Source organism: Xiphias gladius, chromosome 20, assembly GCF_016859285.1.
Source record: "Xiphias gladius isolate SHS-SW01 ecotype Sanya breed wild chromosome 20, ASM1685928v1, whole genome shotgun sequence".
In the NCBI taxonomy this organism is placed as follows: Eukaryota; Metazoa; Chordata; class Actinopteri; order Istiophoriformes; family Xiphiidae; genus Xiphias; species Xiphias gladius.
The window spans coordinates 14,989,216-15,009,151 of record NC_053419.1 but is presented as its reverse complement, the minus strand read 5'-3'; the positions used below and the strand labels follow the sequence as shown (position 1 = coordinate 15,009,151).

General features: G+C 41.0%; 1 protein-coding gene across 1 annotated transcript in view; it reads right to left on the bottom strand.

Annotated features, from left to right (window-relative positions):
• pappaa (pregnancy-associated plasma protein A, pappalysin 1a) overlaps positions 1-14,863 on the bottom strand; it is an 87,394-nt gene extending 72,531 nt beyond the window's left edge. The window contains exons 1-2 of the mRNA XM_040156621.1: positions 14,473-14,863; positions 7,578-8,682 (exon numbers count right to left, since the gene is read on the bottom strand). Of these exons, the coding sequence (XP_040012555.1) occupies positions 7,578-8,682; positions 14,473-14,863 (1,496 nt within the window). The remainder of the gene's footprint in view (positions 1-7,577; positions 8,683-14,472) is intronic.
• Positions 14,864-19,936: the final 5,073 nt, after the last annotated feature.

The window sequence follows — 19,936 nt, the reverse complement described above, 5'->3', positions numbered from 1 at the left end:
TTTCTGCAGTAATGGGAGTAAATGAAGCCTTGAAAATTGATGCAAAAAATACCAACAGGTGATCCCAACTTTTGTTGATTACTTACAAACCCTCTGTTTGTACAAAGGCAGTATGGGAACCAACTGTGTTACTACACTGTGATTCACCATCAGGACAATATTGTACTGCAGTAGTACTGCATATTGCTATGGGAATGGTGAGGAAAAAGGCAAATAACAAAGGAAGACAGACCGGCTGGTCAGGGGTTCATCCCACAGCAAGACAATGATCCAAAACATTAGAATAAAAGAACTAGACGGTAGCTTCACATAAAGGAAGAGCAGCACAGTCTCCAGACCTAAACCCCATGGAGCTGGTTTGGGATGAACTGGACAGAAGGTGAAAGCAAAGCAACCTACAAGTGCAACTCATTTGCGGGAACTTCTGCAACAGTATTGGGATGAAATCTCCAAAAAATAATTCATTTCCATTATAAAAAAAAAGTCACAAGTGTGTTCGGCGGCTGGATGAGTCAAAAATTTAGATTACATTTAGGATTTAAGAAACCATGATTCCTTTTGGTTTTTAAAAAATCTGTATTATTTATTTGTTTTATTCTCTAATTTCAGAGTACACTGAGAGAGTACACTATGTGAATTTCAGTAACAACTGAAGAAATGGAGATGTTCTAAAACTTTTGAACGATAGTGAATTTGGGAAGGAGTTAGCGTTGCCATGAAATAAAGATACTGTATGTCCCTGCAGCAACACTGGTTCATTTTTTTTCCTTTAATTTTTTTATATATTATATTTTATATTATTTTTTGTATAGCACAAAATGTATTTTAACATTTTTACTTCTGATGGCATCTCAGATCTGCCTGACTCGCTCAAGTCAGCCTGATATTTCAGTTAATTGTTCAGGTGTTCTGATGTCTCCCTATCAATGACATAATGTTTTTTCTCAGTCCTGGGAACACTAACGGCAGCACTAATGACTGCAATCATTCAACACAATGAGATATCTTTCCAGCAGTGAAACTGTCATTCATTTTATGCACACATCAAACAAATTTTCTCTATGAACCTGGCTGGTGGTCCTGGCAAACAGTATCAGCGAGCTCAGTCATATCTTGGAAGAGTCAATAATGTGTTACATATGCTGAAGTGATAGTTTATTCTTTTCCTTTGGCTTTCAAAAGCTTTGGAAATGGATACACAATGGATGCAGAAACAGGAATTTATCAGAAACAAAACAAGACATTGGCCCTACTATCACAAATTAGATCCTCTTTGGATGTTTTGACCTAGTTTGTGTGACCCACTTGCTCGCATTTTATTTTGTACTCATATTTTGTATGTGCTTGAATCATAAGATTAAGTGCATTAAGTTTTAAGATTAAATTTCCTCCCAACAACAGAGTACAATAAGTGATTTTAATCGTCCCTCTTCTTTGATTAAATGTGCACTAACTTATAAAATAATATACTGTAATCTCTCACAGGAACAAATAAACTGCATGCTGTTAGCACTTTTTTGTGAATGGTACCATGTCTTATCATCTCCACATCCCCAAGTCAGTGGTTGAATATTGGAATAATGAGTAGAGTCCTGTTTTGCATGTGCTGACATAAAAATGGGTCTCGATGAAAGGGGTTAGCTGCAACTGAAGTTTGGTGCTGGACATAAATGGTATAAAGCGGTGTGAAGGAGGATGGAAGGTGAACCATGTGGTTAACATGCAGATAAGTCATGGCAATGTAAACATGAGATAGAGAACCAAAGTGTTGTTTGTGTGCTCTCAGTGACGTTAGTGCTTTGCCATGTAATAGGATTGATCATATCTGAGTTGCTACTGTTATGTTGCAAGGTTTTTTTGCACATACTTTAAAAAGATGCAATGTAAGTAATGCAATGTTTGTATTTTTTCAGTTCAATATATCGTGAACACAAAAGGTCCTGTCTGTAAAATGTTTTGGTCATTTCAATCAGTTAAATGAAGTTATACTACCAAGCTTTCAACACATTCATACAATTTCATTTTGTGTGACATAATTATGTAAACTAAATGTCATGCTTTGTCTTTTTAAAGTCCATATCACTTTTGTCCCACTTCAGGGAACTCAAGTAAATGTAAGGATAAAAGCAAAACATTTCAAAGACTCTTACCTTTGTGAAGTGCATAATTCCGGAGTGTGCTATTTATATTTACTCTTCCACTCAACAGCTGACGCAAAATTAAGTATATTTAAAGTATGGTTTATATTGTTGTAATGTTATAGGGTTGGTGTAGAATTAAAAAAAAAAACTCTTTATATGATTTGATTTGATTTGATTGGCGTACAAGCTAAGGAGTTCAGATTACCATTTGTAAGTATAGCCTACATACTGGTAAAATTTCACTGCTGTGCCTACTGTCATTTAACTTGCACTGTTTTCTGAAAAGAAAAAAAACTGCCTTCAACCAGACTCAATGATATGCAACACGATTTATGATTAATGGCGCTGTGATAAAAAAAAAGCGATATGTGCAAAAATGGCAGCTCAAAATAGTAGGGGATCAAATTTGACATTGTGTCATTTCAGATGTATTATAGCGGAGTATTTGATTTCCAAAAGAAGTGAAACTGCTTGAGAGCTACCACTTGAGGTTCAGTGTCAAACTAGTTTCTCTTTATAGGCCAGTTCTTATTCAATGTATAATAAACATTTCAGTTGCTGCTTTTGTTTTGTACTTAAAAAATCTATTTTGTACTTGAAATATGGCCTGCTGCGCCAAAGTGCTCTTTTTCCTTTTTTGGTTAAGTTTTATGTTTGAAAAGCAAGTGTCTGCATAAAATATTAAAATTTGAGTGTAAAACCGATCTGTCTCATAGCGTATGTTCAATGTAGCCTAAAGGAAGTAATTTAAAAGTCAGCAACACCGGTGTTTGGCAGTGTTCTGGAAGAATTTATCCTAGTGAGATGATTCTCCCACCGCGGCAAGCCTACTAAGGTTACCACCAATGCACTTTTCATATGCAGCTACACGAAATGTTTCATAACATCTCTACAATGTTTGTTGGACAAGTCTCTCTGCCTCACATCACAAGTTGAATAAGGAGCTGCTTAGTGAAGAGACAGCATTCCCTCCAAACAGACGTTAAATATATATGAATAAAAGGTTCTGTGTTGCAAATGCTTTCTTCAAGCTTATGTGAAAGCAACTGGGGGCACCCACTGGGGCCAGGTCTAAGGAGAGGGAGAGAACAGATGATACAAGGTCCCTCTTCCTAATAATTTCAGGAATTTCATTATTTCCTTAGAAAATATTTGTCCAGAGTTTTCGGACATGCATGAGGAGGGAAAAGGGTCAGAGGGGTTTGATACTGAAATGATTGCCTCGGCAATGAATAAAAGCAGCAATTCTACTGTGGGGTCAAAACCTAACTAATCTGAGTTGAATTATTCTAACACCCTTGGCCCTGTTACAAAAACACAATGTGCATCACATGCTAAATTGATGCAGAGGGGGACTTTCAGAGCATAAAAAGACAGTTTTAGCATAATCCCAAAAAAAGGCAATTTTGTGTCTGCATGTGCATACACGTGTGTGTAAATATTTTTATTTCACACTATGTATAATGATCAAGTTTGTAAAGATCTGGTGAAGGCTTTGGTTTGCTGCCACTGTCGGAAGTCAGTACCCAATGACTTCATCGCGAGGGTGTTTGTAGTCAGACCAATTTGGGTCTTTCAAACACTCCGTCTATCTGTCCATCCACATCTTACACAAACCTCCTTGCCAATAACCCTTTACCCCGCTTTACCCCGCCCCCAGTGTTCTCTCTCTCTCACACCCCTCAACTATTTCCTCATCCCATAGTCCCTGTTCCCCTCTCTTGCCTCTCATCATACATTTTTTCAGCAGAGATGAGCCACTTGGGAAGGACAGGATTTTCCATGCATTTAACCACACCACTTTTTAGACATGTCCTGGGAAAAAAAAAAAAAAAAAAAAAAAAAAACCTTTTAAAGACTTACAAAGAAAAAGAAAGAGAGGGTGAAAAATTGAGGGAGCTAGAGAGAGAAAGGTAAGGTGAGTGCAGAGAATTGAGCTTCAAAAAAATTGAAGCACCACTGCAGGGCATCTGTTGCAGGGAGATCGGGGAGTGTGCAAGGAAGCACAAACTGCCGTGTTAATGCTTTTATATCTGATACATATTAAATAGGGTATTATGACTTCATCCATTTACACGAATATATAATTCATATAACTCCATAAATTTGCCTTGTATACATATGTCTGGGGCAGCATAATGTGAAAGCTGGGGTGAGCTGGCATGGCATTGATGGTCTCACAGCCAAGAACACTTTTAAAATTGGAGGGGGCCCTCAGTTCCCCTGTCATCAAGTCAGTCAGCACCACAGCCCCTAAACCCATCATTCATCTCTGCTTTTATTACTCTACTTGCTGTCTCCTCTTTAACCTTCCAAGTTACTGATTATTTTTTTCCCTTCCAAGGATGATACATGCATAAGAACTGTGTCAACGCTCGGATTCCAGAGATCATGCCGTGACTGCTCGTTGGTGAGAGCAGAGTTGAAAAGTACACTTTGGAGTCATATGGAATCGGCCGTGGGATGATCCAAATGCTCCCCCAACTTTCCCAGCTCCTATCTGAAGTAGGAGCACTTAATCCAGTACTGGGGTTAACACCCTCAGTCCTGGCAGATGTGTGAAAATCTTCATCAATGCCCTCCTTGACTTCTGAACCACAATTACTTTGCCAAGTCATTATCAACTGAATTCCCTGGTGTGTGATACATTCAAAAGACCAACAGATGCAACTCCTCTGCCTGCCTATAGTGGCCCAAGTAAAACACCTCCTTATTCCACCTTCCCCTCAGTCCCCCTAGTTATGAAGAAAGACTTCTATCAGCACCCATGAGAGTACAGGTGAAATCTCGACAACAGGTGCTTTTATTAGTGTGCCATGGCTTTAAAGGGGAAGTGCAAAGTTGCGTTATTTAAGCCAAAGCACTCCATTATGTTTTATGGGATGGGGGCTTACGGTTTAGACGACCAATTGTAAAACACCAAAGTCAAGGGCCCTGGAGATTAGCTCCCCGCTCTGAGCTGGAATACAGCAGGGAGAGGGAGTGAAGGAAAGAGAAAGGGTGGTCCATCCATTAACCTGCCACATTGAGAGGTATTGACTTAGGAGGGGGAGAGAGAAAGAGGCCAAGGGAAAATGGATGACCTATTAGCCTCTGACAAAGCCAGGCCAGAACTCCATTTCCCAAAAACATATTGAGTTTGAAATGGTCCTAATATCTGCCTTGCCAAGTTTGTATATCCATCTTGCTTTAGATTGGGAGATGTTTCCAAAAACAATCAAAAACCATCAGACTGATCTTCTATCCACTTACTCAGATATTACATTGATCTTTCATGGACAGTCAAACACACACATTATCATCTCAAACAACTGAATTTGGGTGCCATTTGTTTTCTGCCTTTCTGCAGATATAATGTAAATTCACAGTGTATGAATTACAGCCACAATTTCTGATGTCCCTAGCTCCAGACATAAGAATGTTAAGCCTTAAAATAAATGCTGTCAGATAACATCAAATACCACCAAAACCATAAGAAGTGTCAAAACCAAGGGCTGTGAAAACAATGCAAAATATTTCCCTCAGACAAATGTGGAGGGAGGGAAGGGGGGTTATTATCAATGGTATTTTCAGAGGAAAGACTGTTGCAGGACCACAGAGCCTGTGTCCTGTGTTAGCCAGATTTTTGAAAACACTACACGTAAGTGGTAACAGGCGCAAACGCTGCAAAAATAAATGCAGGACCTCACAACTATTGTTCCCCTGCATACACAGTGCATTGTTCATCCAGAATTCCATAATTAAGGAGGAATGTCAAACTGTTTGTAGTGCAGCTCTCTGCAAGTCTCTCTAGACATGCCATAATCAAAGCAAAATAAGCAACCACTTGAGGAGATTATATCTATTTTTTAGACTGAAAATTCTCTTGTCCTCTTTCTTGCTCTTGCTGGTATCCTTCCTTTCACAATCCCATCTTTCAAACGGGAGATTTGAACATTGCAATGGCAAGTGTTTTGCGACTGGCTGATGTCTAAATGAAGTAGTTTGCCCGCCATTTGATGAATGAGCCTCTAATGAAGACTAACTTGCAAGGGATGTTGTAGGAATTGAGAGATGGAAGCAACAGCATAACCCACCTGCCTTTCCCTTTCATGTTGTTAATTAGATGTCATTATTTAGCTATTTAGCGTTCATTTTAAACAAAAGGATAGTGCCAAACAGACGGTGCTTCCAGCTTAACTTTGATTGAAAACAGCCTATTTTCATTGATTCATGCTATCAGAAAGACCCAAACAATCCCACACACTAGGCCTACTAGTTTTTCTCCCTTTCGCCTGTCCCCGCATGACAGTGGCAAGTAATACAGACAAACATCTGAATTTCAGTCATTTTTGTCTCTTTTTCTGGCGTAACCATAAGGACCCCCTGCATTGTCCACAAAAATGTCTCAGTCTACTGTGTTGAGTTTCAGTGTACCAAGAAACAAACAATCCTGCTATTGGAGGTCTGGCACAAACCTTATTACAGCAAATTCCAGAGATTTGTTCTCCTTGCCAGGATTTACTCATCATCTACAAGCCACAATGAGAATACCACAAAAACAAAAATTTGCATGCCTCTGTGCTCTCCTCACATAGCCACATAAAACCACCTAATCTCTTGCTTCATGTACAGTACACCTAGGAGATTCTGTAATACTGGTATTCACATGCAAGTGAAGTAAACTTTCCTCCCTTTTTTTCCTGGAAAATTTTTTCAGGCACCCACGTTTAGGGACCCATACCTGCCTCCCCAGGAAACATGTCTGTCGGTGGTTTCCTGGAGAGAGTGGTGTGTCTTTGAAATTATTTCCATTGCTACAAGCAGAAGCCATATTGGACTCTCTTTTCTGACCTCCAATTGCCCTTACACTCTGTTTAGATTGTCATTCTCTCCAAACCAACTCCCTTCTCCAATCAAGCCAGCTTAATTAGGACCACTGGGTATAGGAGACAGAGTAGAAAAAGGTGGGGAGAGTTGTTGAAAAATGGATACAAAAATGAGTGGTCTGGCCATTTGCTACCATGAAAGTCACCTGGTTGCGTTTGTTTTGCCCTGCTTATGTGTGGAACACTGATTGAACGAGGCCAAGGCTAGATTGACTACCTGCCCCCAGAGGATTTTTCCCAGGCCACACAAGCTGGGAGTTGAGTTACACTCAGCCTGAGCCCAAATGGTCAGGAAACAGTAGGACTAGACATCAAAACCTCTCTTCAAGGACACATGTATGGAAAAATGTGTTGTTTTATTTACTCTAGACATGTGAGGCCATGGTGTAGAGTTGGTTTACCAAAAATTTTCAGTCATGTCAACCAAAAAATGTATCAAATTAAGCAATGAATGTTGTTAGTTAAAGCTTTTTGGTGAATTTAAGTCATGTTTATTAAACAACTACCGAAGAGAATAACCAGTGCTGAAAACATAATAACATGCAAAATATGAAGGAAGTGAACTTACTTGTGTGGAGAGGAGCGGTTGAAGCATGTCTTGGTCACATCTGTCACATTGGGATTACAGCAGTCGCCAAGGTCATACAAGAAGTTTTCCCAGTTACATTCTGGGTCACATATACCATTCCCCTGTTTGTGCTCAGGGCAACGGCTCCGGTGCCCAGACATGCAGTCTCCTGCATCAAACCCTGTTAGAGGATGGTTGCATTCTGGGTCACATGCATAATCGCCAACTTTGCTGATATCACAGTTAGCTAGAATCAACCGGTTACGAAGCGAGGAATTGGTCACATTGTGAATGCTGAGCTCCCAGCTGATGTTGTAGGGGCTAAAGGCATCATTTAGCTGCTGGTGCTGCAGGCTGATCTGGTGGTCTGACACAGTCGGCTTTATCCGTGCATCATCCCATATATTTATGACACGATAACGCACTTTCTTGGGGCGACGGAATGTCCAAAGCTGGTTGTAGTTTTTGATGACCTCAACATTATCGCAGACAGTTTGACCACAAGTTGGGGGATCCAGCGTTGTGTCCAATAATCCCTCAGCATTTCCAGCTCCACCACCACCCAGAAACCCTAATCTGCCACCTCCTCCGTGCTCAGGCTGAGGAAAGCTACCATCTTTTACAGTCAGCCACTTTCGGCCTGGGTGCTCAAACGTCTCACGAATGACCAGCTGAGGTAGATCTTGGGGGTCCTCATGGCCCTGCATATCCCTGATAACCTGCCTCTGCCCTCGGGCCTGTCTCCATAGACCCACCCTTTCCACTGCTCCCCTATAATTATGATTCAGTGCATTCCCCCCAACCATCAGCACTTTGCACTTTTTGGTTAAATGACTGAAGACATCACCCGATTGTTCCCGACTGACGCCCACTTGGGCGCCATTGATGAAGAGCTTCATGTATATGCCATCATATGTGACCGCCACATGTGCCCATTGGTTGGGTATGTAGCGAGCATTGGAGTGGATGGAGGTCACTTTGTGGGCCCGGTCAGTTTTAAGGGAGAAGAAGAAGCGGGGGTCACGGTTCCCGTGTTCACTAACTGCCTGGATGCCAAGCAGCCAGCCACGGTCACTGGAGGCATAGAAACATTTGTCGTATAGGCCTGGAGAGAGAATGAAAAAAAGCTGATCAATATGTGCATACCTTTATATTCAGGTGTGAATGTGAATGTGAACATGAACGTATGAGAAAATGAACAGCAATAACAAAAAGCATTTTTCATTGATCACATGGAAGAGAGTTGACACTTTACTGACACTTTCCCTCTACATCTTCTCTTTTTAGTAATAGAATTTTTTGAAGTCTACACAAGTTACATGCATCCGATCCTTAGTACTCATTTTATACAAGTATTTGTTGGTCAATATACAAATTAGATTTCACTGTATACATTTCTAACACTATATATAAAATGCATTTCCAGAGAGAGGCTGAAAATGTTGTAAGCAAGAAATGCATTAATATGATTTGTTTTTTGTTTTTTGATATCTAAGGGCATGTTATCCTGGAAATTGGGTTGAAGTGCATGTTTAGCTAAGGGAGACCCCATGGAAATATCTCAGTATAGGCTTTTCCGTGAACACTGAGCACATTTAAAGTTGTTCATGTAAATCTCCCTTGCCAGTAGGGTAGCCAGAAAAGGCTAGTTTTCTGCTAAAGCCTTGTTTTTTTAGAGGCACCAAAACACCTTTTTCCTGTTTCACTTGGACTGTGTATGTCAGCTTCAGCATGGTAATGTGTTTTCACTTCTTAGGGGATCTCTGAATACTAACAGTTTGTTTGTTTAGCGCTTGTTGAGGTGTGCAGGCACACAACTTCACGTCTGTAAGTTTGCAAGTAGGTTTGTTAGTGCATGTTCGTGACTATGCTGCATGTATCCATACAGCCTGGTCAAAGTGTCCAAAGGTTCCACAGCACTTTGCCATGCCTCACAAGATCCATCTCCATCTCAGCATGTGAAAGTCTTCACAGGTGATTCTGGGGAGAGAGCAGGACTCCACTCTTGTTTCAAGAATACATTCCTGGGATTTGTTAACATTAGGGTAGCACTTGTAACCATGTGCTTTCTGGCATTTACGTGTATCCACAAAGAGACTCTCAATCTGTGAACTGCACACGTAGCCCACATAAAGTAGGTATGGAGTGTATTTTACTTTTGCTTCTGGGATCTGCTTTAATGCCTGTAAAGACACTTCATATTTGTCTCTGCTACCTTTATTATGGTCTTAAATTATAAGCGGATTATCATAGTGATGATCACATCTTTGCCTCTACTTGTCCTCTTCAGATGCCTTTGTTGCCCATCGATTAGGCTACCTAGGCCTGCAATAAGTGGCTGGCTAATGGTGATTGCACTGACATCTTGCTAACTTTGAGCTGTTTCTAATTAGATGAACACTCCAGTACGCATTCATTAACTTGGTATTTCAATGGACTAATGTTCAAGGAGTGAGGGTTGGGTTCAGCATCAAGGTCAGTCCTTTGGTGGATGACGTTTTCAGGCTTTCCACAACACTGGAAGGAAAAAGCCTTCCATCTGTCAGCTAGTGCACTCAAGGCTAAAAGGTGTGCTAAAATGCTCGTAGGGCTCCTAGTGTAAACAGCTGTCATAATTCTGCCATGCTCAATTAATCTAGCACACTACACTTTTCCAGACCCTGCACTGCGACTGCTCGGACTCACACAAACACACCTACACACACATATGCACATACTAATACAGATATGCATACATACGTGCTCATGAACAAATACACACCCCCACATATGCACAGACAAATTGAAACACTGAACACACTACACATTTGTGTCCACTCAGAAACATAAACAAACACGCACACGGAGGGATCTGCATGTGCACACGCTACAGCGGAGAGCTGTTCCTGTCAGGTTCAAAGGCAACCTTCCTCGCACTTGCCATTTGTCTTCTTCCAAGAAAAACACACTCAGGAAAAAAGAAAAAGTAAAAAAAAATACACATGCACACACAAAGAAAAATGTCACAAGGACTTGATAAAAAGCAGGGAGGAAGGGAACAATGAATACACCATTTACTTTTGAGCTGTTCTGGCTCTGAAAGGTCAAAGAAAGGCACTTTTCATAGTCATACGAAAGTGACCGCTACAGCAATTTCACTGAGGAGACAATGGAAAATTCCATTGTTATTTTAAAAACAAACTTAACGATCATAACAAGGAAATCGATTATAAAAATGTCATCACACCACTTTAAAACACTTGACTTTAAACATTTGACTTGGCTGTCAAGTTTCACACCGATTTTATTCAACTAAATGCTGGTTTAAATCAGTCATAAGGGATTTACCAAGAGTTGCACTTGAACATGCTTTTGAATGTCCGATGATACAAATTAACAATACTTTTCCATACTAAAAATTATACTGTGACATTGTTCAATTCCATTTTTTCAATTCAATCTTATTTATATAGCGCCAAACCATAATAGAGGTTATCTCAGGGCACTTTTCATATGGAGCAAGTCTAGACCGTACTCTTAATAGTTATATTTACGGAGACCCAACATTCCCCCATGAGCAAGCAGTTGTCGACAGTGGCGAGGAAAAATTCCCTTTTAACAGGTAGAAACCTTGAACAGAACCCGGCTCACTGTCTGCCTCGACCGGCTGGCTTGAAAGAGAGAGAGTGAGAGAGAGAGACAGACAGAGACAGAGAGAGATAGAGAGAAAGACAGAGAGAGAGAGAGAGAGAGCTCTCAGAAAACCTTTCCATTAAATGTAAGGATATTAATCAGGATTTTGGGGTATTCAACAACACTTTTTCCAAACACTCATAAGTAAGGCACTCAGTGCACGACTGTAATAATAGTTCAAACTAATAAGGAGACTGTGACGAACAATGACAAACTTTTTCAAACCACGTGCCAGGTAACTAGTCATGATCTCAAGATTATTCATCTTACTGTTGGTATCCCAGTTACATTTGACTATAATTAAACATGAAGAGGATACAGTTTTTAAGTATCCTTGAAAAAAGGAATCCTCAACAGGGAAAATTTGTTTTTGAACAATTTTTTGTGCGTATCATCACACTAGATAACAGCACCAAGATATATCTGTTATCACAGCAATTATCTGCCAACGTCTGCATATAATTGTCCCCAGCAGGTCATGGAAGAGAGCCTCCATTCCTCTTGTGATTTATTTTCCTCTTCCTTTGATGCGGGACAACCCAACGTGACCTGGATACAAGGGCTAATAGGGCACAACAAAGTTTGCATAACATTTGGACACAGAACTTGATGTTCTGATTGTGTGGTTGTGTGTGCGACTGTGGACGGGCGGGTGAGTGCACGTGTGCGTGACTGTGCGTATAAACTCTTACTCTTACTCTTATGATTCAAATGCTTTTAAACCTGGGATCAATTCTGACCACATGTAACTGTCATACTCTGGAAATGACAGCACAGGAAACCTTTTCTGTAGCAGCCTTGTGGTTCACTTTAAAGGACACGAGACAATCCACACTTGTATTAAAGGATCAGTCATCTGTAGAGTATTAAGTAACAGCGATTGATCCTTGAACATTCTCTTTTCCCCCAAAAGTGGTTAAACAAGACAGCATCCAAATCTGCTCTACCTCTCCAAGGAATTGTAGTACTTTAAGTTTCGTCCTCACATATCATAATGAATTGGTCATCTTGGGAGGTCAGTTACAAATTAATTTATCAAGCAGAGACTGTGTCTCACTGTATGATGTTACCTTAACTTCCCAGTTGCACAGAAAACAACAACATACGTGAAGTACATGCACAAAGGAAAATTTAAATCAGGAGGAAAGAAATCAAGAACGAATGAAAAAGAAAGAGAGAGAGAGAGAGGGAGAGAGAGAGAGAGAGAGAGAGAGAGAGTGATGGTCAAAAACAACACAGTAAAAAAAACAGCTGCTGCAAACAACACTGTGCTGGGATCAAAACAAGGGGATGGAGCAGTTTTAAAGGCACTGGGATTTTTGAGGCCTGAATTGGATTTAAAAGATTAGGCTTTATTGAATATGTTTGATCATCATATTTGTTCTCTTCGGGGCCCCTCCATAGCTCACTGATGTAAGCACACTTGGAGCAAATCTTAAAAATTAACACATAAGATTATACATGAATGGTAATCTCTAGTTGGCAGAAGCCAGTACAAGATGGGGGCGGGCACAACAACAGCACCTGTACAAAATAACGGGATCCAACACCACATCTGTAAAGCCTACAGTTTTAATTTTCTGTTAAGACTGTGTCAGAGAGGTGTTTATTCAAATCTGTGATTAATGTGGCGGTCCTGGTTTGTGTTGTTGTTGTACCAGATTGCATTATACTGTACAGATGTTCCTGTTATTGTGTCCATCCCCTGAAAATCTAAGAGTCACTCAGGTCACAACAGACTCTCTCACCCCCCTCTCCCCCAGTTTGAGACTCTTACAAGGGATTGGCTTTGCAGAGCATGTCCCTGCCAACTGGCTAGCACTACCTAAAAGTGTACCGTATCTTGATACCCACACACACATGCACACAAAAGTGATTATTTATGTGTGTGGATGGGAGGGGATTGTTTTGAGAGAGCCAGACAGATAGAGAATAAAGGAGCAAGTAAATTTACTAATACGGTTTAGTGAAGTCTCCAAACGTGCAGACTGGCATACAGGAGGCTGAGGAGGACTGGGTTCAATTCAGTTCAGTTCAGTTCAAAGGCAGCCATCTGCACAAGTACTGTAGCAGGCAATGAGTTGTGTATGCAACGCTCCCTATCGGCAAGGAAAAGCAACCAAAAAAAAAAAAAAAAAAAAAACTGTCCAATACTGTAATGCACAAAAGCGCTATTGGTCAAAACAGATGATGCAGAGCAGCAGTTTTTAACACATTTCTAGAGCTCCTTTACGCATGGCTGCAGACTTGGCAGGACAAAAAGGAGTGCGCACAGATGACAACCACAAAGTGTCCACCTTTTCTCTGGCGGCGGGGATGTACTCAAGTGTCCGTGTGTCCTTCTCTGCGCAGTGACTGGACGGAGGTGCATCAGCACGATCTGATTGCGCCTTTAATTAGAAAAACCGGGCGAATAGCCCATGGTTTCGCCCAAGTGTCTGCGTTTTGGAGGGACCGTAGTACACAGTACCATGAAAGCGCACCGCCACTGCACAAACACAAGCAGGACATTTTCGCGCAAGGGGGGGGGGGGGGACCCTGGATCTCTCAGTCCCTTCTCGTAACTCCGGTAGCCAATCCAAAGGTGTCGATTTTGGGGGACACTCACAGCTCGCGGCTCGCGCCGCCAGCTTTGAGCGCCTCCACACACAACCCATCTCTCCGGTTTGTGCCTGACGTGACGTGCTCGCTCACAAAGTTTTGGCCATTACATCATAGTTTTAAAATAGCCAAGTCGGCAGAGAAATTACATTTTACGCACAGTGACATCAGCTGCCGGTCAAGTGATGCAGTAGCCTACATCTGCTGCCGGTACTCCTCACTTAGATTTTATGATAATAACCCACAGACACAATCTTTCTAAAGTGGGGAAATGAGAGGGAAATTCATTTGTGAAATAAAATCATATTGCCGCGTTTATTGCTCTGCAAGGTGGGTAACTTATATATGATCAAAATCTTCAGTGACCCTACGCTTGCACTACCTAAAATATCCGCTGTACTTTTGAAAGCATTACATCATTGTCTAGTCTGATAGATGAACTCATTTTCAACTCGTTGAAACTGCATGTTGCTTTGTTTGATAAACTACATGACACTGGGATAAAATCCTGGCTATTTGCACGTTTGCTTCTCATTGTCGCATTTAACTCGGCAGTTTTGGAGTTACACTAATATGAAGAGTTGGGCTGACAATGGGATGGAGGATGTGTAGACTATCCTACCTGCAATCACGGTGGGTGATCGCTGACCTCCCTCCGGTTTGATCCACATCTCCAGAGTGAAATTTCCTCTGGGTATCTCCACGCCAGGCTTCAGCCGTAGCTGATCTCCCCTGCCGGTAAAATAGACGGCTTTCCCCCGGTCTGGAGAGTTTCCCTCCGCCTGCGAGGAGCGCCGACGCTGGCGAAGCACCCGTCGCTCCAAGCCGGGCAAGGACCGTTTGCCCCGGGGCAGACGTGTGGCACAAGCCCCTGGGATGGTGGCTTTCGCCTCCCTAATGCGCACCAACTCCCTCTTGGATCTCCCCTTTCTCCGGGCTGTCCCGCACTCTGATCCAAAACACAAGATGAGAATCACCAGGCAAGACACACAGGGAGATGTCCAAAGTTTCATTTTTCGGGAGAGGAAATGTCAAAAAAATATTTAAAATAAGAGAGAAAAAAAAATAAAAGAAACAACGGAATAACTAGGGAACAAAATGTATGTCCACAAATGTTCTCCTCTTTGGATTCCTCTCGAGTTTTTTCCTTCTCTCTTTTTACAGCGGTAGAATGTCAAACCGTAGAAACTGTCTAAATAAACCCATAAAGCTATGCTGTTTTTCCCTCTTTATAATGCTAAGCCACGACCCCCTCTCTTAAGCAAAACTACTCTGGAGACATTCAGGGGACACAGGAATATTTGATTCATGTATGTGTTCCACTGTGCCTTTTCAATGGGTCCCATTTAGCCAAAGGGATGACTAATAAGTAATCAATCAAGAGGGGGGTCCGGCCGATGCCCCCCTCATCCCCTTTGGACGGTAGGAGTTACTTGCAGAAATCCACAGTTGTCCGCCAAGCTCTTGTCACACCTTTTTGTTGTTTCCTTATCCTACCCGTAAAACAGCATAAGAAATGGCACATATTAAATTCCAAAGAAAAGTCACAACAAACCGACCTCTCATATTTATTAAAGGAAACAAGAGGTAAATTGTGAGCGAAAATGGAAATCCAAACTTCCCCTTTGCCTGTATGCCTGTAACAAAAGTTGAAATGCACTATAATATCTGATAAGGCGAAGGAGAGAAAGAGGGACAGAGAGCTGCAGAAGTAAGCATCGCGGTCCTCATTGATTGCCTGAAGCAGATACACTTGGAGGAGTCGGGGCTCGTCGTCCGCTTTAGAGGCAGTTTCTCTCTAAGTCTTTTTAAGAACAACTCATGTTTCAAATGTTCCGGGGCTGTGTGTGTGTGTGTGTGTGTGTGTGTTTTTTTTTTTTTTTTTCTCAAAGTGGGAAGTCACACAGGTAGGCAACTCTCACTGACGGCAATTCTCCCTATGGCACATAGTGATGGGATGGTGTTTACGGAGTTTGGAAGGCGTATATGTATCCCTCTAGCGGTTACAATTTAAACAATCCGACACTTCAAGCAAGTCCACAACACAGGACAATAACCCAGCAGTCACAGGGAGGATTCCAATCCGCGATGTCCTCAGCTGAAATCCCCAAGGAAAGCTCTCCTTTAAAGTTGATTTCATCTGCGTCCGTTGATTTTGGCGTTCGTCAAGATATACACGAAAGCGTACTTGAAGGGCTGCTGCTTAACTTAGATGTTTGAAATACAGAATACAATATAGAGACTGCGACAAATATGATTTAGAGAGCAAAGCTTTTATTTTGAAGTGTTTAAAAAAAATCAAATAATAATATTTGTAATCGATAGATATCAATATGTACAGGCTCCAACATTCAAAAAATACAAAAAAAAAAACTATTGTGCTATTCACTGGCTTTTGGGAAAGTACTCTCTTTTAACTTTGGCAAAGTAGGATTTATTCTGTAAAGGTAGATAAAACTGTTCCTTTCAAAGTCATGTTTCCCCATTAACATCTTTTCAGAATAAAGTAAGAAGTAGATCAAATGAGTAATGGCACAATGACAAAGCCACAGCAGTTCCTGTCCCTTCTTTACTTAACCTAATTTGACGGATCGTATGCCCTTTCCTCTTTCAATTTAAAAGCCATGGTTTGATGTTTTTAACCCCAAAAGGGTGATGAGTGCACTTCTGTATTTTTCTACCTGTGCATATTTTGTCAAACCTGGCCAGCCCAGTTAACTCCAATCTAAGTTTATCCCAAGCTACTATTACCACACCAGGAATTTTGGCAAAGGGATTTTTTTTTTTTTTTGTGGGGGGGTTGGTGTAAGGGATTTGTAAGTTTCAGGTTGACTCACACATCCTAGTGTTTACTGACATGTCACTTTAGATGGATGCGAATTTCAAAACCACGCTCTCAGCTAAGGTTTGTAAGCCTTTGAGACTGGTGACAAAGCCTTTGTAAGTTTCAGCTGCCGAGTGAAATGAAAACAATCCTTTGGTTAATGTTACTCTTCGTCCGAAAATGGGTTGACGCAAAAAAAGAGAGTGACTTCACCTTTAATTGCTTTTCATAGAGACAGTCAGCTGGAATTTCTGTTTGTCCTCGCCGCTCTCCCACGGTTGTTTGTCGTAAATGTGTGTTTAGACAGCCAAAATTTGCCACCTACCATAAAGGCCAGGGAGAACAAACATTAAATATTTGCTTTCTTCTTCATATGGTGTTGCGACTTTAGGCCACATATTTCCTTTTGTGTTGTGAGCGGGGGGAAATGACATACTGAAAGGTGTTTGACCTTGAAAGTTGCTGGGAGCACAGGTTTCACATCGACCGCAAATTTAGATCTTGTCAAGGGAGACAATGGATAACGTTGTGCCTCCAAACCTTCACGCGACAGGCTGTTAAGAAATTCTCCTTTCAGATTTGGTTGTGCGGCAGCGCTTCCATCTATTTGGGAGAGTTTTTGTTTGGGTGCTGGTCTCAGAAGAGTCACGATTCTCACTAGACCGCATGCTTTTGATGCACAAATTGTTGTAAACTGCAAACTTTTCCTTTTCAACAGACCTGTATTTTTTTTCAGTCAGCAAAATACCACTGGCTCGCAGAATTGAACTGAATTTAGTGTTGCAATGTACTGCAAGCGGATTTTCATAAAATGAACCTGATATCAGAGGTTGTCACTGACAGACAATGAAAATGCAACCCCGCCAAGGTGCCAAAGTATCATGACAGAAGGTGAAAGACTTCTCCAGACCTGTAATTACATTCTTCACTTCTTCACCTAAAATCAGACTATCACTTTCTCTCTCTGTAAAGGAACATGAGTGCTGAAGATAGAATAGATGACCTCATGTCTTACAGTCAGCATCCTCCCAGGTTGGTACACTATGTACAGACTGGAAGGACAGAAAAACCTCTGAAACATGCTCACATAAAGGTCAGTCACCATCCCTCTGTTATGCAAGGAGATTGAGTTGAATTGTTTTAGTATAGTCTTGCACCCGCCATCCAACCCTTCAGGGCATGGACCAATCAACATGCACAAAGTTCAAACTGTGAGCGTCCCTGGCTCTGCCATTTGCCTGTAAAAGAGCATCACGATATCGCTCCCTTTCAAAACAGGCTGAGTCCCAGTCTTTCCTGGATTTAATGGTCCAGGAAGACAACATCCCATCTTAACCCAGTGATCTGTGATGGTTCATGTCACAGAGTCCCTTGTGCAATTCTGCAAATCCCACGGCAAAATCTCAGTCCATAAAGTAGGAACCCGCCACGTCGCTTTCACAGGGGCATGATGTTATGATCAGCCAGGGGTCAACAAACACGAACCTGTTTGTCATGTCAAATCAGAAAAAAAAACAGGCCGTGCATAAAAGACATGTAGAGGAGTGACTGAATTTGATAATTATCTTATAACTTAAAGTTGTTCATCTTAATTTAAAATGCAAGAGACTCCCAGTCTCTAATGTCGAATCCAAACATCTATCCTTAATTGTAAAATGAAACCCAATGTACTAAACTGCAGTTAAGTAGAGGATAAAGAGTTGTAACAGTAAGTGACACTGTTAGGATTATCCTCAATCAGTATCTGAATGCATGCATATATTTGGCTCGTTTTTTCCCCTCTTGCCACTCACTTTTGTTCCAAGGAGATTACATCTGGGCAAGCAACAGCTTGGTGAGATGGGTAAAATATGAACATGTGCCATGGACACTGGGCTCAGCGAGTCAAAATTCAACAGAAGAACAGCGCAAAAATATGCGTGTTTAATGGCTCTTTGGATTTGGTTTTCATCGATTATGAGGCGTTAAGAAAAGAAAGTATATTAACTTTCTCTGACGGCATGTAGATCATAGGTATCATCAAACCATAGCTCTAGCTCCACTGTGCTCCTATGGTGATACAGCCATTGCTGTCTCCCGATCACTTCTGTTTAGAGAAAAGCGGTTGCAGTGTTGTACAATAATCCCACTACGTCATCCGAGTGACTGTGGACCAGCAAGTCAAATAGGAAAAAAAACATTGTCCTATAATCCATTAATGCGCCCAGATTAATCTGTGACTGTGGCTCTTCTAAAGTGCAAACCTAAATGCTGTTGCCTCCTTTTTTTTTTCTTTTTTTTTTGTGTGGCTGATTTGGAGACGAATATGAGCACTAGAGCGTCAACAATGTTAACATTAAAGAATAATGCTGATTAGGTTTTACAGTGAAAATGGGGAAATTCTGAATGGTTCAGAGATGTAAAAGGAAAATAAAAACGGTTATGCAAAGCTGCAGTGACAATAGGATTCCACAATAGTGGGCCGAACCTTGTAAGGCGGTAGCCCTTTCTAAATATAATGGCGTTACAGAATACCCATTAAAGCCTTTAAGAGTATAATCCCGTGCTACCTACAAAATTACACTTGGTTGAATTTTCAGTGATTCCATGAAAAACTGGCGTGCAGGCAGTTTGGGATAAAAAGAAAGCACTTCCCAATAAGAGATGTGCGAACTGAGATGGAGGTGTTGTTTGTTACTTTTAAACAGAATATCGCAAAGATTACAGAAAATGTATACATTCCCTTAAATCGGGTTTAATCTTTTCTAATGCTTATGACAGCTGTCATTTATATGCGCTTAGCATGGAAGGGCAGCCAGTTCAGCTGAACAGTGGCATACTACAGTGTACATGGACGCTGAAAATAGAGACTGCTATTGTGTTACGGTTTGATAATCAAAACATAATCAGAGTATTGGCAGAACGGGACATAAATTAACATCCAGGGCAGAGAGTAGGCAGATAGGTTCCTGGTATGCCAGGATGTGTGTGTCATATTTTGTTGATGAAAAGTGAAATTTCAATTATTCAGTCTTATTTCATTTGAATTAATGAAGTCTACTGTTTTATTTACATGAATTCATTACAGCAAATTTAATTATTATGTCAGATAGTAGATCATTCTGGATCACAGAGAACAGGGAGAAGTTAAGTCAAGCACATGGTTTTGTGTCCTAGTTTTATATCTGCAATTTGATCATCTCTCTTAAGTGCATTTTTATTACTATGCTATAATGTATTACATAGTGGTGTTTTTTATATATATATAAATATATTTATTTAC